At 29.2% G+C, this 18,698-nt stretch overlaps 2 protein-coding genes across 6 annotated transcripts in view; one reads left to right on the top strand and one right to left on the bottom strand.

The window, feature by feature from the left end:
• Positions 1-17,165, bottom strand: part of LOC111639107 (probable 18S rRNA (guanine-N(7))-methyltransferase) — a 29,929-nt gene extending 12,764 nt beyond the window's left edge. The window contains exons 1-7 of one of the 2 annotated variants that reach the window (XM_023384885.1): positions 17,061-17,165; positions 16,686-16,986; positions 16,371-16,408; positions 13,410-13,505; positions 5,750-5,832; positions 4,928-5,024; positions 1,492-1,588 (exon numbers count right to left, since the gene is read on the bottom strand). In XM_023384885.1, the coding sequence (XP_023240653.1) occupies positions 1,492-1,588; positions 4,928-5,024; positions 5,750-5,832; positions 13,410-13,505; positions 16,371-16,408; positions 16,686-16,724 (450 nt within the window). In that variant the 5' untranslated portion in view covers positions 16,725-16,986; positions 17,061-17,165. Of the gene's footprint in view, positions 1-1,491; positions 1,589-4,927; positions 5,025-5,749; positions 5,833-10,947; positions 11,049-13,409; positions 13,506-16,370; positions 16,409-16,685; positions 16,987-17,060 lie in introns of those variants that run through there. The other variant, XM_023384886.1, reaches the window with a different exon arrangement.
• On the top strand, positions 16,820-18,483 carry LOC111639108 (dnaJ homolog subfamily C member 30-like). 4 transcript variants are annotated; one of them, XM_023384890.1, is made up of 3 exons: positions 16,820-16,954; positions 17,354-17,406; positions 17,537-18,483. In XM_023384890.1, exon 3 carries the CDS (start codon positions 17,580-17,582, stop codon positions 18,222-18,224), a length of 645 nt encoding a protein of 214 aa, XP_023240658.1. In that variant the 5' UTR covers positions 16,820-16,954; positions 17,354-17,406; positions 17,537-17,579; the 3' UTR covers positions 18,225-18,483. The 4 variants fall into 4 exon arrangements, with proteins under 4 accessions (XP_023240658.1, XP_023240657.1, XP_023240655.1 ...); XM_023384889.1 differs by having other exon boundaries at positions 17,534-18,483; XM_023384887.1 differs by having other exon boundaries at positions 17,354-18,482.
• Positions 18,484-18,698: the final 215 nt, after the last annotated feature.

Below are 18,698 nucleotides of genomic sequence, written 5' to 3'. Positions count from 1 at the left end.
AGGAGCTCGATAATTCGGCAATTCATTTGGCTTTAATAATCAGGTTTATGAAGAAAAACTTCATACTTGCAGACTTTGTACTCGTTTGTATCCTTGCCCAATTGCACAATCTGGCGTCAGGCATTTACTGTATTGAAGCTACTGGGCATGGTTAAAACTCAAGACAGCATAAGCACAATTATTCCAGATATTACAGGTAAAGAATTTTTATAGTCCTGCCACAAATAAGCTATATATTGATTATTGACCATTTGTGACATGCTATAACGAGCAAAAATTTAAAAAAAAACTAATAGGTAGGTTTAAAATTAATATATACAAGTGTATTCTGACAGTGAATGAGTTAATTATGCTTTCTATTTGCAAAATTCCTCAAACTTAACACAAAATAAGAAAAAAAGTGAATTTTTAAGAAATCTGCGGGATTTCCCGGGATAAGAAAAATTTCCCGGGTTAAAAAAACAACCGGGATCCCGTTTGAGAAACCCTAATACTATACTAATAATGTATTTTTTTCAGTTATCCGACCAACCTGAGTCTCCAATTGTGTCAGATAATCAATGCTCTAATGTACTTTAGAAGTTAATCTAGTATCAAAAACGTTTGATTCAGCATGACACACAGTCCTCAGAAAAACGCTACACAAAAGTGCCAGTGCTGCCAGCTAAAACACACACATCAATAAAAAAAATATTGGAGTAGCCCAAGATATAGTCAAAGATTGCAGTGCCACAGCACTAATGAAAATTTAAATTTGCCGACTGGAATACTTTCAAATAAACAACACTCTACTATAGTAAAAAGAAGGCAACATAAAACTCAAAGTCAAAATAAAAAGTTCTAAATTCTAAGAAATGAAACTTCAATCTTTTTTCTTTTATTTTAATAATATATAGAAATAAATAAACCAAGTTAAATGAAATTATTAAGTAAAGTTAATAGTGAACTTAATTACATTATTTAAGTATTTGAGATATTCTAGTATTCAAAATATTGAATATTCAAATTTGAGAAAAATGACTTTTGTTCCATCTCTAATATTTTGTTATAAAACACTGTATATGGAAGATATGAAATAAAATCAACATTCTGTAGTTAAAAGGTTAGAGAAGGGATTCTCAAATGTTGCAACCAAAAAAATTTCATACAGCCACAAAATCAATTCTGTACTATTCTCCAACCAGGAGCTAATTCTGTAACTCTTCACTCACTATCATCAAAATATCCACCAATTTGGACAGTTTTAAATTGAACTACAGCTTGGATAATAAAATCATACACCTGAAGGAATATAGATGCTGTTCCAAGAGATCATGATATTGTTACACAATAATGACCACAAATAATTTCTGTAACCACACATGCAGCTGTGGATGAGTGTTTTCCGAGAATCCCTGGATAGAGAAGTTCCAAATCTTACATAAAATACAGTCTAAGAATAATTTTTAAATTATAGTGTACAAATATTTTAATAAAATATTTAAGACTTACCAAACAACTATATAATGACGAAAAGAATTTGGAGAGTCGTTTTGCTGGATTATGAGTAGTCTTATCAGCATTACATAACCACTGAATAGCAGAAATACTATTGAAATAAATTAAAGGATGTCATAAAAGAAAACCAAATTAGATTCTTTACAATACATTTTTTAATGTTATTTATATAAAATATAACTAATAATATATTTTAAAACTCCAAAACACTAAAGTTAATTAAAAACACAAACAAAGACTGAGGTTTGACCTTTTAAGGCCATTTTGATAATGTGTTTTAGATTAGTTCTTAGAGTAAAAAATGACAAGTGAAGACAACCATTCCGATAATATACATTCATTTTTAACCATAATATTAATTAAAACAGCTAAGAAACTTAAAATTCTAGTATTTACAAGTGAATTTTTTAAAGTTAAGGGTTTTTACTAAAAGTTAGAACTGTTATTTGTTGACAGGATTATATGATGACTTTCTGTAATACTGAACGATATGGAGCATGCAAATAAATGGACATTAGTTTATTCTACATTTTAAAAACTTTTTAAAAATACTGAAATTTGTTCTATTTTTTTGGTAAGAATACTTAATGTATTGACTCTTTCTTGCACTTGAAAATGATGCAGTAGAAGTGTTGAAAATGTTAATGAAATTATAAATTTTGGTCACTTATGATGTGTTGATTCTCTTATAGAAGAGTTCTGATTTTTCTCACTTGTCCAGACATGATCTCCCCTACCTCAAGATAATGCAGAGTTGCCAACCTTAAGGGGATAAAATCATTGTATTTGCCCCCTGAAATTATCATATTTCACTTAAAATTATCATACATCCATCTCAATCCTTTATCCATAGAAATATTAACAAGGTTTGCCCTATGTCAGAATCTCAAAATTTTTATCTTATCCCTTCTTACAACAAAAAAATTTTTAGACCCCATTTTACAATGTTTTCACAACTCTCCTTTATATATGATGCAAAAATACCTCTGAATCTGCATAAGCTAAAATTTACATTTTTTCAAACAATTTCAACATACCAAACATTAACAAATTATTATTAACAAATATGTAATAGATTCTTTTATATACAGTACTTATTTCATATGTATAAACCTTAAGTTTTTCCAAATTTTTGCAACCATCTAAAATTTTTAGTCCACTCCTTGAATGATCCCAACTCTCTATGCCAAAAAAAGTTTCAGTTCTAGACAGTTCACTAGATGGAAACTACTCTATAGGCACTACATTAATACATTTTGTATAAGTAGAAGCATAATGGGACTTCAACAGAATGTTTATTTGCACAAATTTTCTTTTCAAATTGTGGGAATCCGGGGTTAAGAGACGGTTGTCTCTCACCTGTGTTTGGCTTCAGATTCAAAAGATCCACCCACTTTGTCAGTGGATGGGATGGTATTATTATTTCGTTTTGTCAACAGGAAGTTCATGTGATCTTCCTCAGAATTTTTCCTGACACCAGCCTAATTAGCACATTAGGCCCATGATTTGAAGTTCTTATATTTTTGTCCAAGGAGGAGGATTTGTGGACTCTCAGTAAGACATTGGCATATATTTGGAATCAAGAATGAGACCATTTAAGCAAAATAAAAGCAAAATTTAATAAAAATAATGAGCTTAAAAATACAAACATGATTACGCACAGATAGTTTCTAAAGTCCCCTTTAAACACGAGAGAGAGAGAGAGAGAGAAATTTACATCATTAAAAACATACTACCTCGATTGACAAATGTTGATCTTTTCGTCAGATTATTGAACAATTGGTCTTTCGTTAATACTCTTCTTGTGGAGAGGTTAATTGGTGATACTCGTCAGGAGGAGGCTCGATTCGAATTTGGGATTGGAGGAGGATTACTCTGGGTTGGAGCACAACGGCAAAACGGCCTCAAATGGCAGGAAATTGCCCTTTTTATACATAAGTCCCTTCCAATCGAAATTTGGGGTTTGTATCAGCTGACGGAACATACAAATGAGTCAAACATCCAGATGTTCATTAAAATTTGAAATAAGCTCTTGTGAAAGGAAGTTTATTTCCCTTTTTGACATAAAAGTGACAAAAGTGTTGTCTTTTTGATGGAAAAAATAAGTAAAAGAAATTAAGTTAAAGTAATTAATGTATGTTATTGCTTGAAAGGAAAAGTTTTCATTTTTAAGTCACATGCAAATAGCTGTATTGAATCACTGTTACGTGCAGCTAAAATAGTAGTTTAGATCAAGGTCCACATTCTAGCCATTTTTCTAAATTGATTAATAAAATGGATTTTTGTAATAAATTTTATAACTCATTTTCAGATTCTCATTTTGAGCATTTTATCAATAGGTCTAAAGTATAGCAATTAATGGTCTCAAAAGGTTTGACAAAGGTGCACTTTATAATTGAGAATATATGGTAGTAGCCAATCTAAAAACTTCTGAAAATTTAGTAGCCCTCTAGCAGCGAAAAAAAAAAACATGAAATATCAATAAAAAGGCAATAAATATAAAAAATAATGATTACAAATTGGTTTTTTTCAAAAATTAATGGTTGTTTTCAAAGTAAGGAATATTTATGAAATATCATACAGACATTATTGTACATCATATGGTGCACAAAGTAATCATACAAATATGATAATTATTGTACAGATAGCAACTCTGAGACATTCTAATTTTTACCAGTGTTGCCAGACTTTAAGAGAAAATGCTGCCAATAAAGTAGAGTACTTTGTAAAACAGTAGTCAAAAAATAGCCAAAAATTGTAATAAAAACTGGTTAGATGTAATCAAAGGTTTAATTGTTAAATGTGATGTGCTTTTATTTTTAGTACACAAAAATAAGTGTTTCAATTTAGCATCCTCTACTGTCAAACAATTGATGTGGGATAACATTTTTCTTTCAGTTAAAATATAGAACAAACATTGCAGGAATGAAGAATATAAGAAAAATTAACATTATATGTATGGGTCCTTATTTGAAACTGGAGAAAACAACCGATAGATGCAGAAAAACAATTGATGGGAACGATAAATCAAGAATCTACTATATAGATATTTAGGAGTCCATGATTTTTCCCCCCTTTAAGAAACACTACCAAGTCTTAAGTTGAAGATAAATGTATTCTTTGATTTATTTTAGCTCACAATTTTATTTATTTATTAGAAAGAATAATGGAGCCACTGTTTGAGTAGTAAATAGACTAATGAAGATAAGAAAATAGTCTATCTGTTAGTCTATCTATTTGTAAAATAATAATTTTACAAATAATTATTTGTAAAATTATTTAAAAAGCATTTTCTAATTATAATTAGAAAATGTTTTTTAAATTTAATTAGTAAATTATAATTATTTCTTATTAATTTATGTAATACAGTACATTGTTTCAAACTTTATTATGCAAAACTTATTGTAAGGATTCCCAATAACTCATTTACCTAATTGCTCCATCAAAAGAACCAGCACGAAATGGCATTCCATTTCCCATGTCTCCAAGAATCACATCACCTTCCACTTCTCTTTCTTTTGCAATATCTATATTTAAACATATAAAAAAATTCTATTTATATACTTGCTCTAGAGATGTATTAATTATTAAAATGTGCTATTAAGAAAAATAAACTATATATAATATTATTAAACAAATAAAATGAATACTTGTTATATATTGTAAAAATACACTAGCTTACATTCATTAGAAGGATTTTAAAATATCTAAAGATCTTCCTGAGATTTAGGACATCCATCAGCATTGCAGAAGATGAAAGAATTCAAATCTTTTACTCTGACTTAGTGTAATTATAACTGATTTGTAATAACAATCATAATTAGTCTCTTTATCGGGATGATCAGATGCTGAGACAATTAAGATATCAGCCCACTGCTCTGAAAAAATCCAGAACTGAATTCAGACAAGAAACCTCAAGAATTTTCATGGGTGATCTGTCCTAGATATGTCAGGCTCTGTCTTTCATCATACAGCCAACCCAATTGTTTGGACAAACCCAAAATGGATACAAGAAAAACCCAACTCACAAATGTATAACTTTTTTTTATATTTTGCATATTGAAACAGATAAGTAGCCTCTAAATGAAAATTGACTCGACCATAACACTGTTATTTCCTGAGGTGCGAGAGAGGACATAAGACGACTCTTTATTGTATAGTCTTTTATATTATATATTTGTGAATTTTTACAATTATTGTCCTAGCAATTTTATCAAAAGAATATAACAAATTTTTGTTTCATATTACTTACTTAACATAGCTTGACTAATATCAACACCAATCCAGCTATGTCCTTGTTCTTCTAACACTTGTCCACTTAAACCTGATCCACATCTGAAAAAAATATTAAAATCTAAATATAGCTAACAACTTTTAATTTCCATAAATTAAATTATCATTATGAACTTTATGTTGTATAAGCTAAAAGTTAATGTAAATTTGATATTAAATGCAACATTACACATATTAAATAATGTAGCTTTAAGTAATTTAACATCAAAACTATTTGCTTCACTTAATCAGGGAACACTGGTAGTCGGTTGTGGGTTTACGCCTAACCAACAGGCTGGCTATATAAAGTTTTCTATAGAAACATCCCAGAAGCTGGAGCTTTATATACTAACTAGTTTACACTTACCATACAACTCCAGTACATCAAGCATTCAATCACAAAGTTTTTTGGCTTTGATCAGAGATCCTCTTCAGGTGGAATAACAAGAGTTATAGTTCTACTGAACTCCCATGTCCTAAGTTACTCAAATATCCTATTTTAGGCATTCTAAAAATTTTTTTTAATTTACAGTCATTCAGTTAGTAATGATTCAAATAATTTTCAAGGTATTCTGAATTTTTTCACCTGAAGAGGGCCTCTGAACAAAGCCAAAAATGTTTGTAATTAAGTACTCAATGTGCTGGAAGTTGTTAGGAGTTTTCCAGTTTTCTTTACATTTAATTAACACCTAAATAAGAACCAGTTTCCCATATACCAGGTGTGGCCAACTTTTGTGTACATAAGATCTACTTTTTATCTTAAAAATGTGTCACAATTGACTTGTTGTTGTAGGCATAGTCTAAGTAGTGAGGGGGGTGTGAAATACATACTATGTTTATATAAGTAAGAAAAGCCACAATTTAATTTAAAATATGAAGAAAAAGTATTTACATTGTAAACAGAAAAAAAACTGAAATTCAGCATTGTCACTTTCGGGGACCACAACTTCACCCTTCCTTTTTCTACCATGTCCCGACCACTCTCTCCGTCCCTCTTCCCGCCTTTCTTTTTTTCGGTTTTACGATCCTTTGTCTACATTTGTTATTCCCCTTTTACAACTGTACGCAAATGGATTGCACATGGACTGACAAAATCACATCTGAGGGAGGACGCTGTAGTCCAATATCACTACAGTTACATTTGCGCGGTATGTTCGGTTACAAGTGTAACACATTAATTCAAGCCATCGCGAGTGATTGACCAAAATTGGCTTCACGATTGACTTGTTGGCCACCCCTGCCATAGACAGTCTTCTCAGGAGGCACCCCTTTTGGCAGATCATTCATATGTTACATTATCTTATTTAATCAAATTCATTTCATTAGGATCATTGTTTATAGCTTTCAACCAACAGTTTTCTTTACTTTAAAAAGTAATATTTTAATTATAATTTTACTATTTTAATAATAAATTATATATATAACTAGAATTTGTTTTGTTTTTTGTTTGTTATTTTGTTTGTTATGCACCAATTATCATACTTTTAACCTGGCGTGAATGAGGTGAGAAATTGTTACACCCGCTATGAGGTGGGTAGGAGATACCCAAAACTTTGATGCCAAATTTTTTATACTATAAAGTATAATATGTGGTATATATATGTGTATAAAGTATTTTTTCACTTGAAATAATAAGAATAGTATCTATTCAACAAGATGAGTAAATAAAATATTATGTTTAAGATTGAAAAGCATTTTTTTTTTTTTTAATTGAAATAACAAAGTGTCTAAATTTTCTTTGAAAAAGTACAAGTTTTGGTAGTTTAACATTTTTTCGTATAAAATTCTAACAAAATTACAACTTCTTTGATTAATCAACATAACTATAGTATCTTTCAATTATAAAAATAGAAAAAAAAACTAAAAGGTCTTATGAGATCAATTTGCACAGCACCAACATTACACCTACAAATCAGCACAATCTCCACACATAAAAATCGCATGCTTCATACATTTTGGCTTCTCACACTTCGAACAGCAATGTTTAGTTTTCCTATCTGTGTTTTAGTACACTCGCCACACCTGACATATTTATTAGCCATTTTTTTGGAAACAGGTAATGAAGGTTCTCCCAGTTGATCAGTAATTACTTTTCGAATTTCCCTTGGAAGATGTGTTTTTTTGTCTAATGCGAAGACTATCATTTGAGAAATCTAGAAATAAATCTAAAAATACTATAAATAACTATAACTCATAAACTTACTGTCAACTCAAAAATGTAACACCAACTATGAGGTCGGGTGTGACCTACCCCCAGCCACCTTTGCTCATGTGTATCTCCCACTGACACTGGTGGAACACTAAACTCAACACTGCGCCTCGCCCCCCCATTCCCTTACCTCCAGCTACTGTGACAACGGGATTTGCATGGCAACAATAACATTAAATAATCTCCGTTTAAAATCTTCTCGGGTATAACACACCCGACTTCACTCATGCCGGGTTAAAAAACATTTTTGTATCATTCCAGCCAATCTTAAAAAGTCTTTCTTTTAATCATTTATGTCAGCCTTTGAAACAAAAAGATTCATCCTACACAATTATTATAAACAATAGCATCAGTTAACTGATAAATTATTCATCAATACTGACTCAGGAAACAAACTGAATCTTCTTTTGTTTGATGAAAGATCTAGAATGATATAAAATGGTAGAAAATCTACAGAATTGTAGTAAAAGCCCCAATTAATCAAGGTTCCTTTTTTTCACTTTTCATCCAAACATTGTGCATTGCATACATATAAAGGTTAAAAATAGAAAACTACCAATGTCATGGAATTCATAAACTAAATTTATTTATTCCCAAATAAGTTATTACACCAAGCTTATGTGCTACCATGATTACTGAGTCCACAGTCTAAAATTTTTTTTACTACTCCCTGAAGAAGGAAATCTATATTAAGACTTTAGAGAATATAGTCGATTCCATTTAATTGGGCCACCGATTAATTGGGGCAGCCACTTTATTGAGCCAAAATGATTCCCAATGTGTCCCAATTAAGTGGAATCAACTGTATAACATTTGTATTATTAATCAAAATAAATAACAAAAATTGTATATGGCACCATCTGTTATGAGATTTTGTTATAAAAAGTTTACATATTTTTAATTATTATAAAATAGCAAGAGACTTAATTTTGAGGGTAGATATAAGTTTTATAGAACACTGTAAATGATAACAAGTCTGACACCTCACAAGATATGACATATGACCACCCTCTATCTCTCCATCCCCTTGATCTTTCACAACCAAAATTTAAAAGAATCAATGCCCCTTATATACAAGCTACCATGCCAAATTTTGTTTCTTTATCTTTACTCTGTCCTGAGATATTATGCAAAATAGAGGCCAACACACACACGCACGCACATACATATCTACAAAATTTTTTTGCCTTTTTTTTATTTTTTTTAGGTTCAGGAAGTCTCAAAACATGGAAATTTGCAAAAAATTCGGAGGGTCAAGTTTGACATGATTCCAATACTTTCCTTTATTATGTATACATAACAGCTGAGGAAAGTAAAAGAAAAATACACATTTTTACTAGTAGATAAATAAGCAAAATGTATAAGCCCCATGTGATTTTTAATATTTAATTTATGTAAAAATTTCACACTTATTTGGAAAGGGGAAATATGTATTCCATTACCAAGGTTCAATCTCTCAACATTTCATACATGAAAAAGAAACAATAGCACTGGACCACAAAACATTCAATAAAGTAACCTCCTAAAACTTGCTTGTAAGTCATTAAGGAGTTTTTAATGTCAATTTTCTTGAAAATGCTTGAGAAGTGCACTTTCTCCCTTTGCTTAATAAAGGTTTGTATCAAGACTTATTCACACATAAACAATATTATTCGAATCCATGATGGGCACCTCATAAGGTCTCCGTGTAAGACCATTACAACTCTATTTTAGACAAGACAAAATGAGCAAAAAAGGCATCTTAGACTTGAATAAAATATGGTATTATTGTATTACAAAGATTAATGATTATAAAAGAAAAATATATTTAAGAAATTGTCTAAAGTGCTTTCAGTCATGATTATTTGAAAGGAAAGGAGTTGTCTATTAAATTAATTTAGTTCTGCCTGGTTCCAGTAAAAGTACCAAGTTCCTTTTATAAACCATATTCTCAGAGTTCAATATTTGGTTCCATCTAGTCTATAGGCCCTGAACATGCTGTAAAATTTTTGGAATGAAAGTTGACAGATGATAAAAGTGGCATAAGCAATTTTCAATCATGTGAGGAAAATGTAAGGTACTGCACACAATTTAAATTGAACATCTAGCTAACAACAACTTATTTACAATCTAGGCATTGAAGTTTCATAATTATCATCATGGTGGCACACATTCTTTCAACTTATACTGAAAAACAAAAAGCAGCAACAATTATTATAATGTGTTTAATCAATGAGGAAAGTAAAGAGGATGAAGAATACAGATATAGACAGACAGGACCATAGTTAGTTTTCACTGTATTCAACTAAGGATGACATCACACAAGATGTGAATCAATACTAGATCATCATTGGCTGTTTTATCACAGCTACATAGTCACATGTAACCCTCATAATAGAAACTAGAAGAAAACCTCTCTGAAGTGAGATTGCATCAAAATTTTCGATGAGAATTGCCTCAAATGTTTTCATGCATTGTACATTGTTGTAACTGATAAAGTTGTACTATGTTTGGGCCAGGTTAGAACAAAATGACAGTAAATACTAACTATCCAGTCAGTTATCCAAATATATTAAATTTTCAACTAAGTCTTCACTGTTGATAACTTTCTTTTTTATCAGTTATAACTGAAAAAGGAAATTGCCAAATAAATTCAAATTGCTTATCTTTTACGATATAAGCCAATACTCTATCAGCTGACTCAATCTAGGATAGCAATTGCCAACTAACTTATAATTTTAAATAGCAACAACAAAGGCAACTATTTGAAATGGTAATAAATTTTATTTGAGATGCTGTTAAAACTGCAAACTAACAGTATCAACATTTCATATAGAAATTTAATATTACTATTTAAATCTTAAACTCTCTGTTGCAATGTTTATTATATCATCTTGACTTCAAGAATATATAGGCTGTATCAAAAAATCAACAAATGAATTTTAAAATTATAATGTAAAATTAATTTTTTATAGTAATAAATTACTTACCCTATATCTAAAATACAACATGGTACATCATCTGGTAGTGCTAACAGTTCAATTGCTCTTTCTGACATTTGGGTTTGAATTTCAATCATTCTGGAACTATAAAAATCAATGATATTACATAATTTTAATTAATTTAATTTTTAAATTTTCAAAATTTAAACTATATTAAAACGTAAATTAAATCATTAAAAAAAAGTATATACCAGTATCTTTTTTGTTTAATTTCATTGTATCAATTTTTATTGATAAATTTAATGCTATATAATAAAAACAAAAAACTTCAAACAATCTCATTACTGTTAAAGTATTTTCCAAGTAGTTCAACTTTTAAAATTATTAATAAAGTAAAATAAACCATACAAAGGGAAGCATAAAAAATCTCTCAGATTTTTATATTTGTATAGTTTAAAATGAATTCAATCATCAATTTGAAATTATTCTGAGTCATAAAAATAAACAAAATAATCTTTTTTAATATCTAAATAATAATGAAAGAAAAGAGGACCATTTGAAAATATTAAAATAATATATAATAAAAATATTTACAAATGATAAAATGTTATATATTGTGTGTATTCTGTAATCATTCATCTTGTAGATAAAATACAATTAAAAACAGAATACCAAATATTGTAATAAATTTCATGAAATTAAAAAAATTGAATTAGATGATACAGATTTTAAACAAAATTACATAAAAATGTTTAACATAAAATTAAGATTATTATTAACATGAACGTTACATACGAAATTTGCAGAGATATTCCAAATAAAAGCAAATAAGTTAAATATTTAGCATATAGCATTGTTGTTTAAACTGTCTGAAAATATTTATTAAAATTTTAATTTACAAATGAAAGAATTTTATTATTTTATCAATGCTATTTTTGTAAACACTATTGCATTAATAGCAATAATTTTCTCAATTTAGTGTTAAATGTATGATTATAAATTTCAATTGGTCTTACTATGCGCTGACTGACAGGAAATGTTTCAGTAGAAAACATTTCACAAAAACAGTGTGGGACAATAGAAAGAGGACATTGAATATGTTAACCAGGACTGCAGAGACTCAACCCCAACTCCTGATAATTTTAGTAGGCCGACTCTGACTTCCGACTCTAGCAAAATTAAATACAAATTCATTTTATGGGGAACAAAGACACTCAAAGGGGGTTATGTAAGACCATTACAACTCTATTTTAGACAAGACAAAATGAGCAAAAAAGGCATCTTAGACTTGAATAAAATATGGTATTATTGTATTACAAAGATTAATGATTATAAAAGAAAAATATATTTAAGAAATTGTCTAAAGTGCTTTCAGTCATGATTATTTGAAAGGAAAGGAGTTGTCTATTAAATTAATTTAGTTCTGCCTGGTTCCAGTAAAAGTACCAAGTTCCTTTTATAAACCATATTCTCAGAGTTCAATATTTGGTTCCATCTAGTCTATAGGCCCTGAACATGCTGTAAAATTTTTGGAATGAAAGTTGACAGATGATAAAAGTGGCATAAGCAATTTTCAATCATGTGAGGAAAATGTAAGGTACTGCACACAATTTAAATTGAACATCTAGCTAACAACAACTTATTTACAATCTAGGCATTGAAGTTTCATAATTATCATCATGGTGGCACACATTCTTTCAACTTATACTGAAAAACAAAAAGCAGCAACAATTATTATAATGTGTTTAATCAATGAGGAAAGTAAAGAGGATGAAGAATACAGATATAGACAGACAGGACCATAGTTAGTTTTCACTGTATTCAACTAAGGATGACATCACACAAGATGTGAATCAATACTAGATCATCATTGGCTGTTTTATCACAGCTACATAGTCACATGTAACCCTCATAATAGAAACTAGAAGAAAACCTCTCTGAAGTGAGATTGCATCAAAATTTTCGATGAGAATTGCCTCAAATGTTTTCATGCATTGTACATTGTTGTAACTGATAAAGTTGTACTATGTTTGGGCCAGGTTAGAACAAAATGACAGTAAATACTAACTATCCAGTCAGTTATCCAAATATATTAAATTTTCAACTAAGTCTTCACTGTTGATAACTTTCTTTTTTATCAGTTATAACTGAAAAAGGAAATTGCCAAATAAATTCAAATTGCTTATCTTTTACGATATAAGCCAATACTCTATCAGCTGACTCAATCTAGGATAGCAATTGCCAACTAACTTATAATTTTAAATAGCAACAACAAAGGCAACTATTTGAAATGGTAATAAATTTTATTTGAGATGCTGTTAAAACTGCAAACTAACAGTATCAACATTTCATATAGAAATTTAATATTACTATTTAAATCTTAAACTCTCTGTTGCAATGTTTATTATATCATCTTGACTTCAAGAATATATAGGCTGTATCAAAAAATCAACAAATGAATTTTAAAATTATAATGTAAAATTAATTTTTTATAGTAATAAATTACTTACCCTATATCTAAAATACAACATGGTACATCATCTGGTAGTGCTAACAGTTCAATTGCTCTTTCTGACATTTGGGTTTGAATTTCAATCATTCTGGAACTATAAAAATCAATGATATTACATAATTTTAATTAATTTAATTTTTAAATTTTCAAAATTTAAACTATATTAAAACGTAAATTAAATCATTAAAAAAAAGTATATACCAGTATCTTTTTTGTTTAATTTCATTGTATCAATTTTTATTGATAAATTTAATGCTATATAATAAAAACAAAAAACTTCAAACAATCTCATTACTGTTAAAGTATTTTCCAAGTAGTTCAACTTTTAAAATTATTAATAAAGTAAAATAAACCATACAAAGGGAAGCATAAAAAATCTCTCAGATTTTTATATTTGTATAGTTTAAAATGAATTCAATCATCAATTTGAAATTATTCTGAGTCATAAAAATAAACAAAATAATCTTTTTTAATATCTAAATAATAATGAAAGAAAAGAGGACCATNTTCCTTTGTCTCGCCCTTCTGTGAAATTTAACACCGATGAGTCATTGTTTACACAGCTGGGTGACCTTGAGAACATCTGGTTTTGGATTTCCCGGGGCATTCTCAGACGTCGGGGGAGGACAAGGGTTTAAAGTAGGGTGAATACTAGCTGGCCGTATATTTTAAAATATTTTTTAAAAATTTGGAAACTTAAAAAACATTCCAAAAATTCAAAAAAAATTTAAAAAATGGCCTTAAAGACCGTGTTTTATGTAACCTGCCCAAGATATCTCGGCGAGGAACTAAAGGGGTTTAAATTAAATTAACTCTTCACATCCAGATGTCAGTGATTTGTTTTTAGAGTGAGCTTTTGCAATTCGGAGATTCCCCTTGTACTGTACATGATACTTAACATCGACAAGTCGCTATTACATCATTCTGAGTTTTGCATTAAAAGGTATAAACTGTAATTGTTTCGAAATTAAATATTATTTTAGAGGTGTTTTGTTCATTTTTATAATAAGTAGCGAGTTTAAATTTTACTGATTTCAAGTTGCAGTAATAAGCAGACTATTTTTTTTAATTTCTGCAAACTTTTTTATGCGGTTTTAAGTTAATTTTAACTCGTTGTTTTGGTTTTATGTGATTTTAGAAAATTACGGAACGTATCCCTACTTTTTCAAGGCAAGTAAAGTCTTTTTTTATGCGAATTTTTTATATGCGCTTTTCTGTAGAACGTATCCACCGCATAAAACGAAACCTTACAGTAATATACAATTTTATTTTAAATTCACTTCCTATAAATCAATTTTAGATTTTATTTATGTTTTTTAAACAATACTTCAAAATTTATTCTAGTGTTCTGTATTCTATTTTCAATAATATTTTAATTTTAAGATAAATGATTATACATTTGAAGACATTAATTGATGTAAACATTTTTTGCAAGAAATAAAAAAAAAACATTATTATATAATAATTAATAACACATAAATTACCATTTATTCTTTTTCATTTTATTAACTTAAGGCAAAGCTATATAAACTTTTAATTTGTGAATTATATCAATAATTATAACTTATAATTTAATATTAAGAAAGCTAGCTCAAACTGAAATGTGCATACAAAGTATTTCTTGTTTTGTGTGTCTTATTTCCAGAATTGAATAAAAAAAATAAAAAAAAAAAACTTTAGCCAGTTATAAGTTTTTGTTGAGAAAAAAAACATCAATTTTGTTGAGAAGTTTTTTTATAAATATATTGAAATCTTTTGGGTCCACTAAAAGCCTAGTTTCTTTGCAGTCTGCATCCAGAAAAAGTTGCTAATTACTGCCCTAGGCAGTAGGCCTGAAACAGATTATCCACAAATACATAGATTGCATTTCTTTATGCATCGCTGCTCGATCACTACACAGTAAAGCATTTCTAAATGAAGCACTATAATGTATCAAACTGTTTCTAAATGTTTGCTGCAGCAACCTCTTGTAGCAAATGTTTAGAAATGGTTTACTACATTATAGCGCTTCATTTAGAAATGCTTTGCTGTATAGCTATTGAGCAGCGCTGCATAAAGAAACACAACCATACCTATATATTTCAATGTATGCTAGAACAAATAAATTTTATAACAAAAGGTTCTAGAACTAATTATATTCATCTAGCAAACCTATACACTAAATATATCAACAAATACCCTTGTGGTAACAATACACTTCACATCATATAAGCATTTTTAGTTGCTTTTTGTAAAGAAGAAAACATTTAATTTTAAACATTATTCTAGGCAGAAACAGTGCAATTTAATTTCAAGTTATTACCAATTTTTGTAAATCTCAATAATTTACAAAAATTGCAAGAAACATATGGAGCAAACTATCCTGTGAAAAGTTGTTTCTCAATCCACTATTCTTTGAATTTTTTCTAATACAGGTGATCTACAATCCAGCAGGATACAAATGGTGCTCAACAAAAATGTTACCATTTCATATTATCATCTATAATTGCAGCCTGATGACCAAGGTGGTAAAGGTCTTTATCGGTCTCCTCTGAGAAATCCAGAATCGAATTCAAGCTGAAAATTCTAGAAATTTTCTGTGCATATTCTGCTCGGAATATATTAGGTCCTGTCTCTCACCATCCATTTACCCCATTGTGGGTCTGGATAAACCCTCAAAAAGCCCCAGAGTAATTATACAGTTTAAGAAAATATGCTTAATGGAAAAAGTTTAATGGCATCTCAAACCGGGGCACAATTGATAAGTAGTCCTATGATTTTTTGTTTATAGCACTTTATATACAGGTCATTCGGAAAAATGTTGCGCGTTTTCTGAATGTCTATTAAATATACCTTTTTTTTAATATAACATAATTGAAAAAACTCATATTCCCTTAAACTGTATAATTACCATTTTTTAAAATTAACCTACGGTACATATAATCTTTTAAAAAAATAACACATATTCAAAAAGACTTACTTTGAAGTATACTTTTTCGCCTCTTCGTCATTATAAAACTATTTTTAAAAATAGAGTATTTTAATACTTTATAAGTATGATAAAATATTAAATTAATCGAGAAAATATAATAAAATCTCTCAAATCTTTACTTAAAATCTCAAATGTTTAACTATAGAAAACCACGCTGTGTAACACGTGTATTCATACGTTACACATTCAAAAACGTTAACCTAAATTTCTTAAATTATTTAAATTTTCGTTATCAAGAAAAGCAAATTATAAATTAAAGCAAACTATTTTTAAGTTTCTTTAAATTTGAATTTTAAATCTTACGATTTCTGGCGGAGCCAAATGTTCTGGTCTTCGAGCCATGTCTTTCACAGATCGCTTCGCCCCCTCTCGTCTTCGTGCATGATATCGTTAAATAATAATAATAATTTTTATGTCGAATGCGAAAATAATCTATGAAAAATATGTTATTTTAAAATCTATTGAATTAGTAATTAAGCCTATGAAGCTGCGGCTAAGTTGACAGATCACAGTATTGCTACGAGTTCGAGTTCGAATATATTCAGAGCCGGCCGGTGGTGCGACCGCACAAGGTATGATCCTGCATGATCCAATTCTTGCGAAACTTAAAAATTGATCATTTCATTATTTTCTAAGTTAACTAACTTTTCTAATCTATTTAACGGATGGTACCATTACCATTTACCATTAAAATATTATTTTGTTGTTCGAAACTGTAACTTTTTTCTTTTTTGAAAAAAAAAGAAAAAAGTTAAAATGTGTTAAAATCAATGCTAGAACCGCATCGGGATTGAAGCACTTCTTCCATTTAATTTCAAGTTTAAAATAGTTTAAACTGTTAAATAATTTTATAATTATAAACGTGCCATAAAGTACAACAAAGCTAGTTATTTATTATTTATTTATTAGATATACGTAAAACGTATCGAATTAAATTTAATAATTTTATATTAATATATTCTCTACACTAGAGGGCGAAGTAGTAAGGTGACCGACATGGCGGAGATCACGTGGTTCTAGTCGTGTAAGTTTTACATAATATTTACGACGATTTTAAGCCGTCTCGTGCGAATTGATTACATTCGCAACTGACGTTTTTAAACCTGAGTTCATTAATTTGAAGAGTAGATAATTTTTAATGTTTTTATTAGCAGATAGAAATATTTTCAAAAGAAATTGCTTCGATTATATGAATTCATGTTTAATGAAATCACGAAGAAACTGAATACGTTTCAGAAGCACAAGTTAAAAATCATGTGTCGGTTCCTTTCCCAAGATGGATCGTATTCTCAGAGGAAAAGATATTATGAAGCGCTCAATCTCACTCCAAAGGCTACCCAAGCGCAGATTAAATCGGCATTTTATAGACTTTCTATGTTGTATCACCCGGATAAAAATAATTCCGAGGCTGCTACTGTTAAATTTCGGGAAATTAACGAAGCCTACGAAGTATTAGGAAATTACGAATTGAGAAAAAAGTACGATCGAGGACTCTTAACTACGAGAAGAGCCAGCGTCGTGGATCCGGCGGACGAGATCAAAGACGAGCACGCGGATTTTTATAAGAGTAGAGAAAAAAGCCGTAAACCGGTGCCTCGCGGCAGGTCGCAGATTTACAATTTTGACGAGTTTTATAGGATGCATTACGGGGAAGCTGTACATCGAGATCACGGTCATCAAAAGGAATACGTCGAGCACATGAAGAGTAAAAGAGAGAAGACCAAGTCCTATTTATTACTCTATTTAATTTTGGCGTTTTGTTTTATTTCGTTATACGTGGATTATCAGACGCATCGAATGCGTAAGCCGAAACGGGAAAATTTAAATGAAAAACAGACGTGATGCCGAGAAAAATTATGCTCGCATATATTGAAAAACTTTCAATTTAAGAAGTTTTAGAAGATGGTTAAACTAATTATTATAAAGAACAATATAAAATAAAAGATTGTATAGTTTATTTAAAGCTGTTATTAAGTAGAAGTTAAACATATGCTTTATTGTAATGATGTTATATTATAGTTTATTAAAAAAATTAAATTATAAAACACTGTGAAAATAAGATTATAATATTTTAAAGTAATAATACAATAATTGGAAGGTTATAACATTTCATGAAAATTACAATTGCAAAATAAGCTTTCTGATTTTACAATGGAATATATTTAGAAAAGTTATGACATTTTTAGATAAAGAAAAGTAAATTACTATAATTTGGAAGAAGTAATACAATTCACTTAAATTTTATGATAAAATATATTTTAATGATACCCTAATATTTGTTCAGTATACAAAATAAAATTGGTATTTTCTATACAT

Source organism: Centruroides sculpturatus, unplaced genomic scaffold (genome assembly GCF_000671375.1).
Source record: "Centruroides sculpturatus isolate CEXI.00-Female unplaced genomic scaffold, Cexi_2.0 scaffold1238, whole genome shotgun sequence".
Lineage (NCBI taxonomy): Eukaryota > Metazoa > Arthropoda > Arachnida > Scorpiones > Buthidae > Centruroides > Centruroides sculpturatus.
This window is presented reverse-complemented; position numbering and strand designations above follow the sequence as displayed.

Coding starts and splice junctions, on each gene's coding strand:
- LOC111639108 (XM_023384890.1), top strand. CDS start 17,580: ATGTTTAATGAAATCACGAAGAAACTGAATACGTTTCAGAAGCACAAG.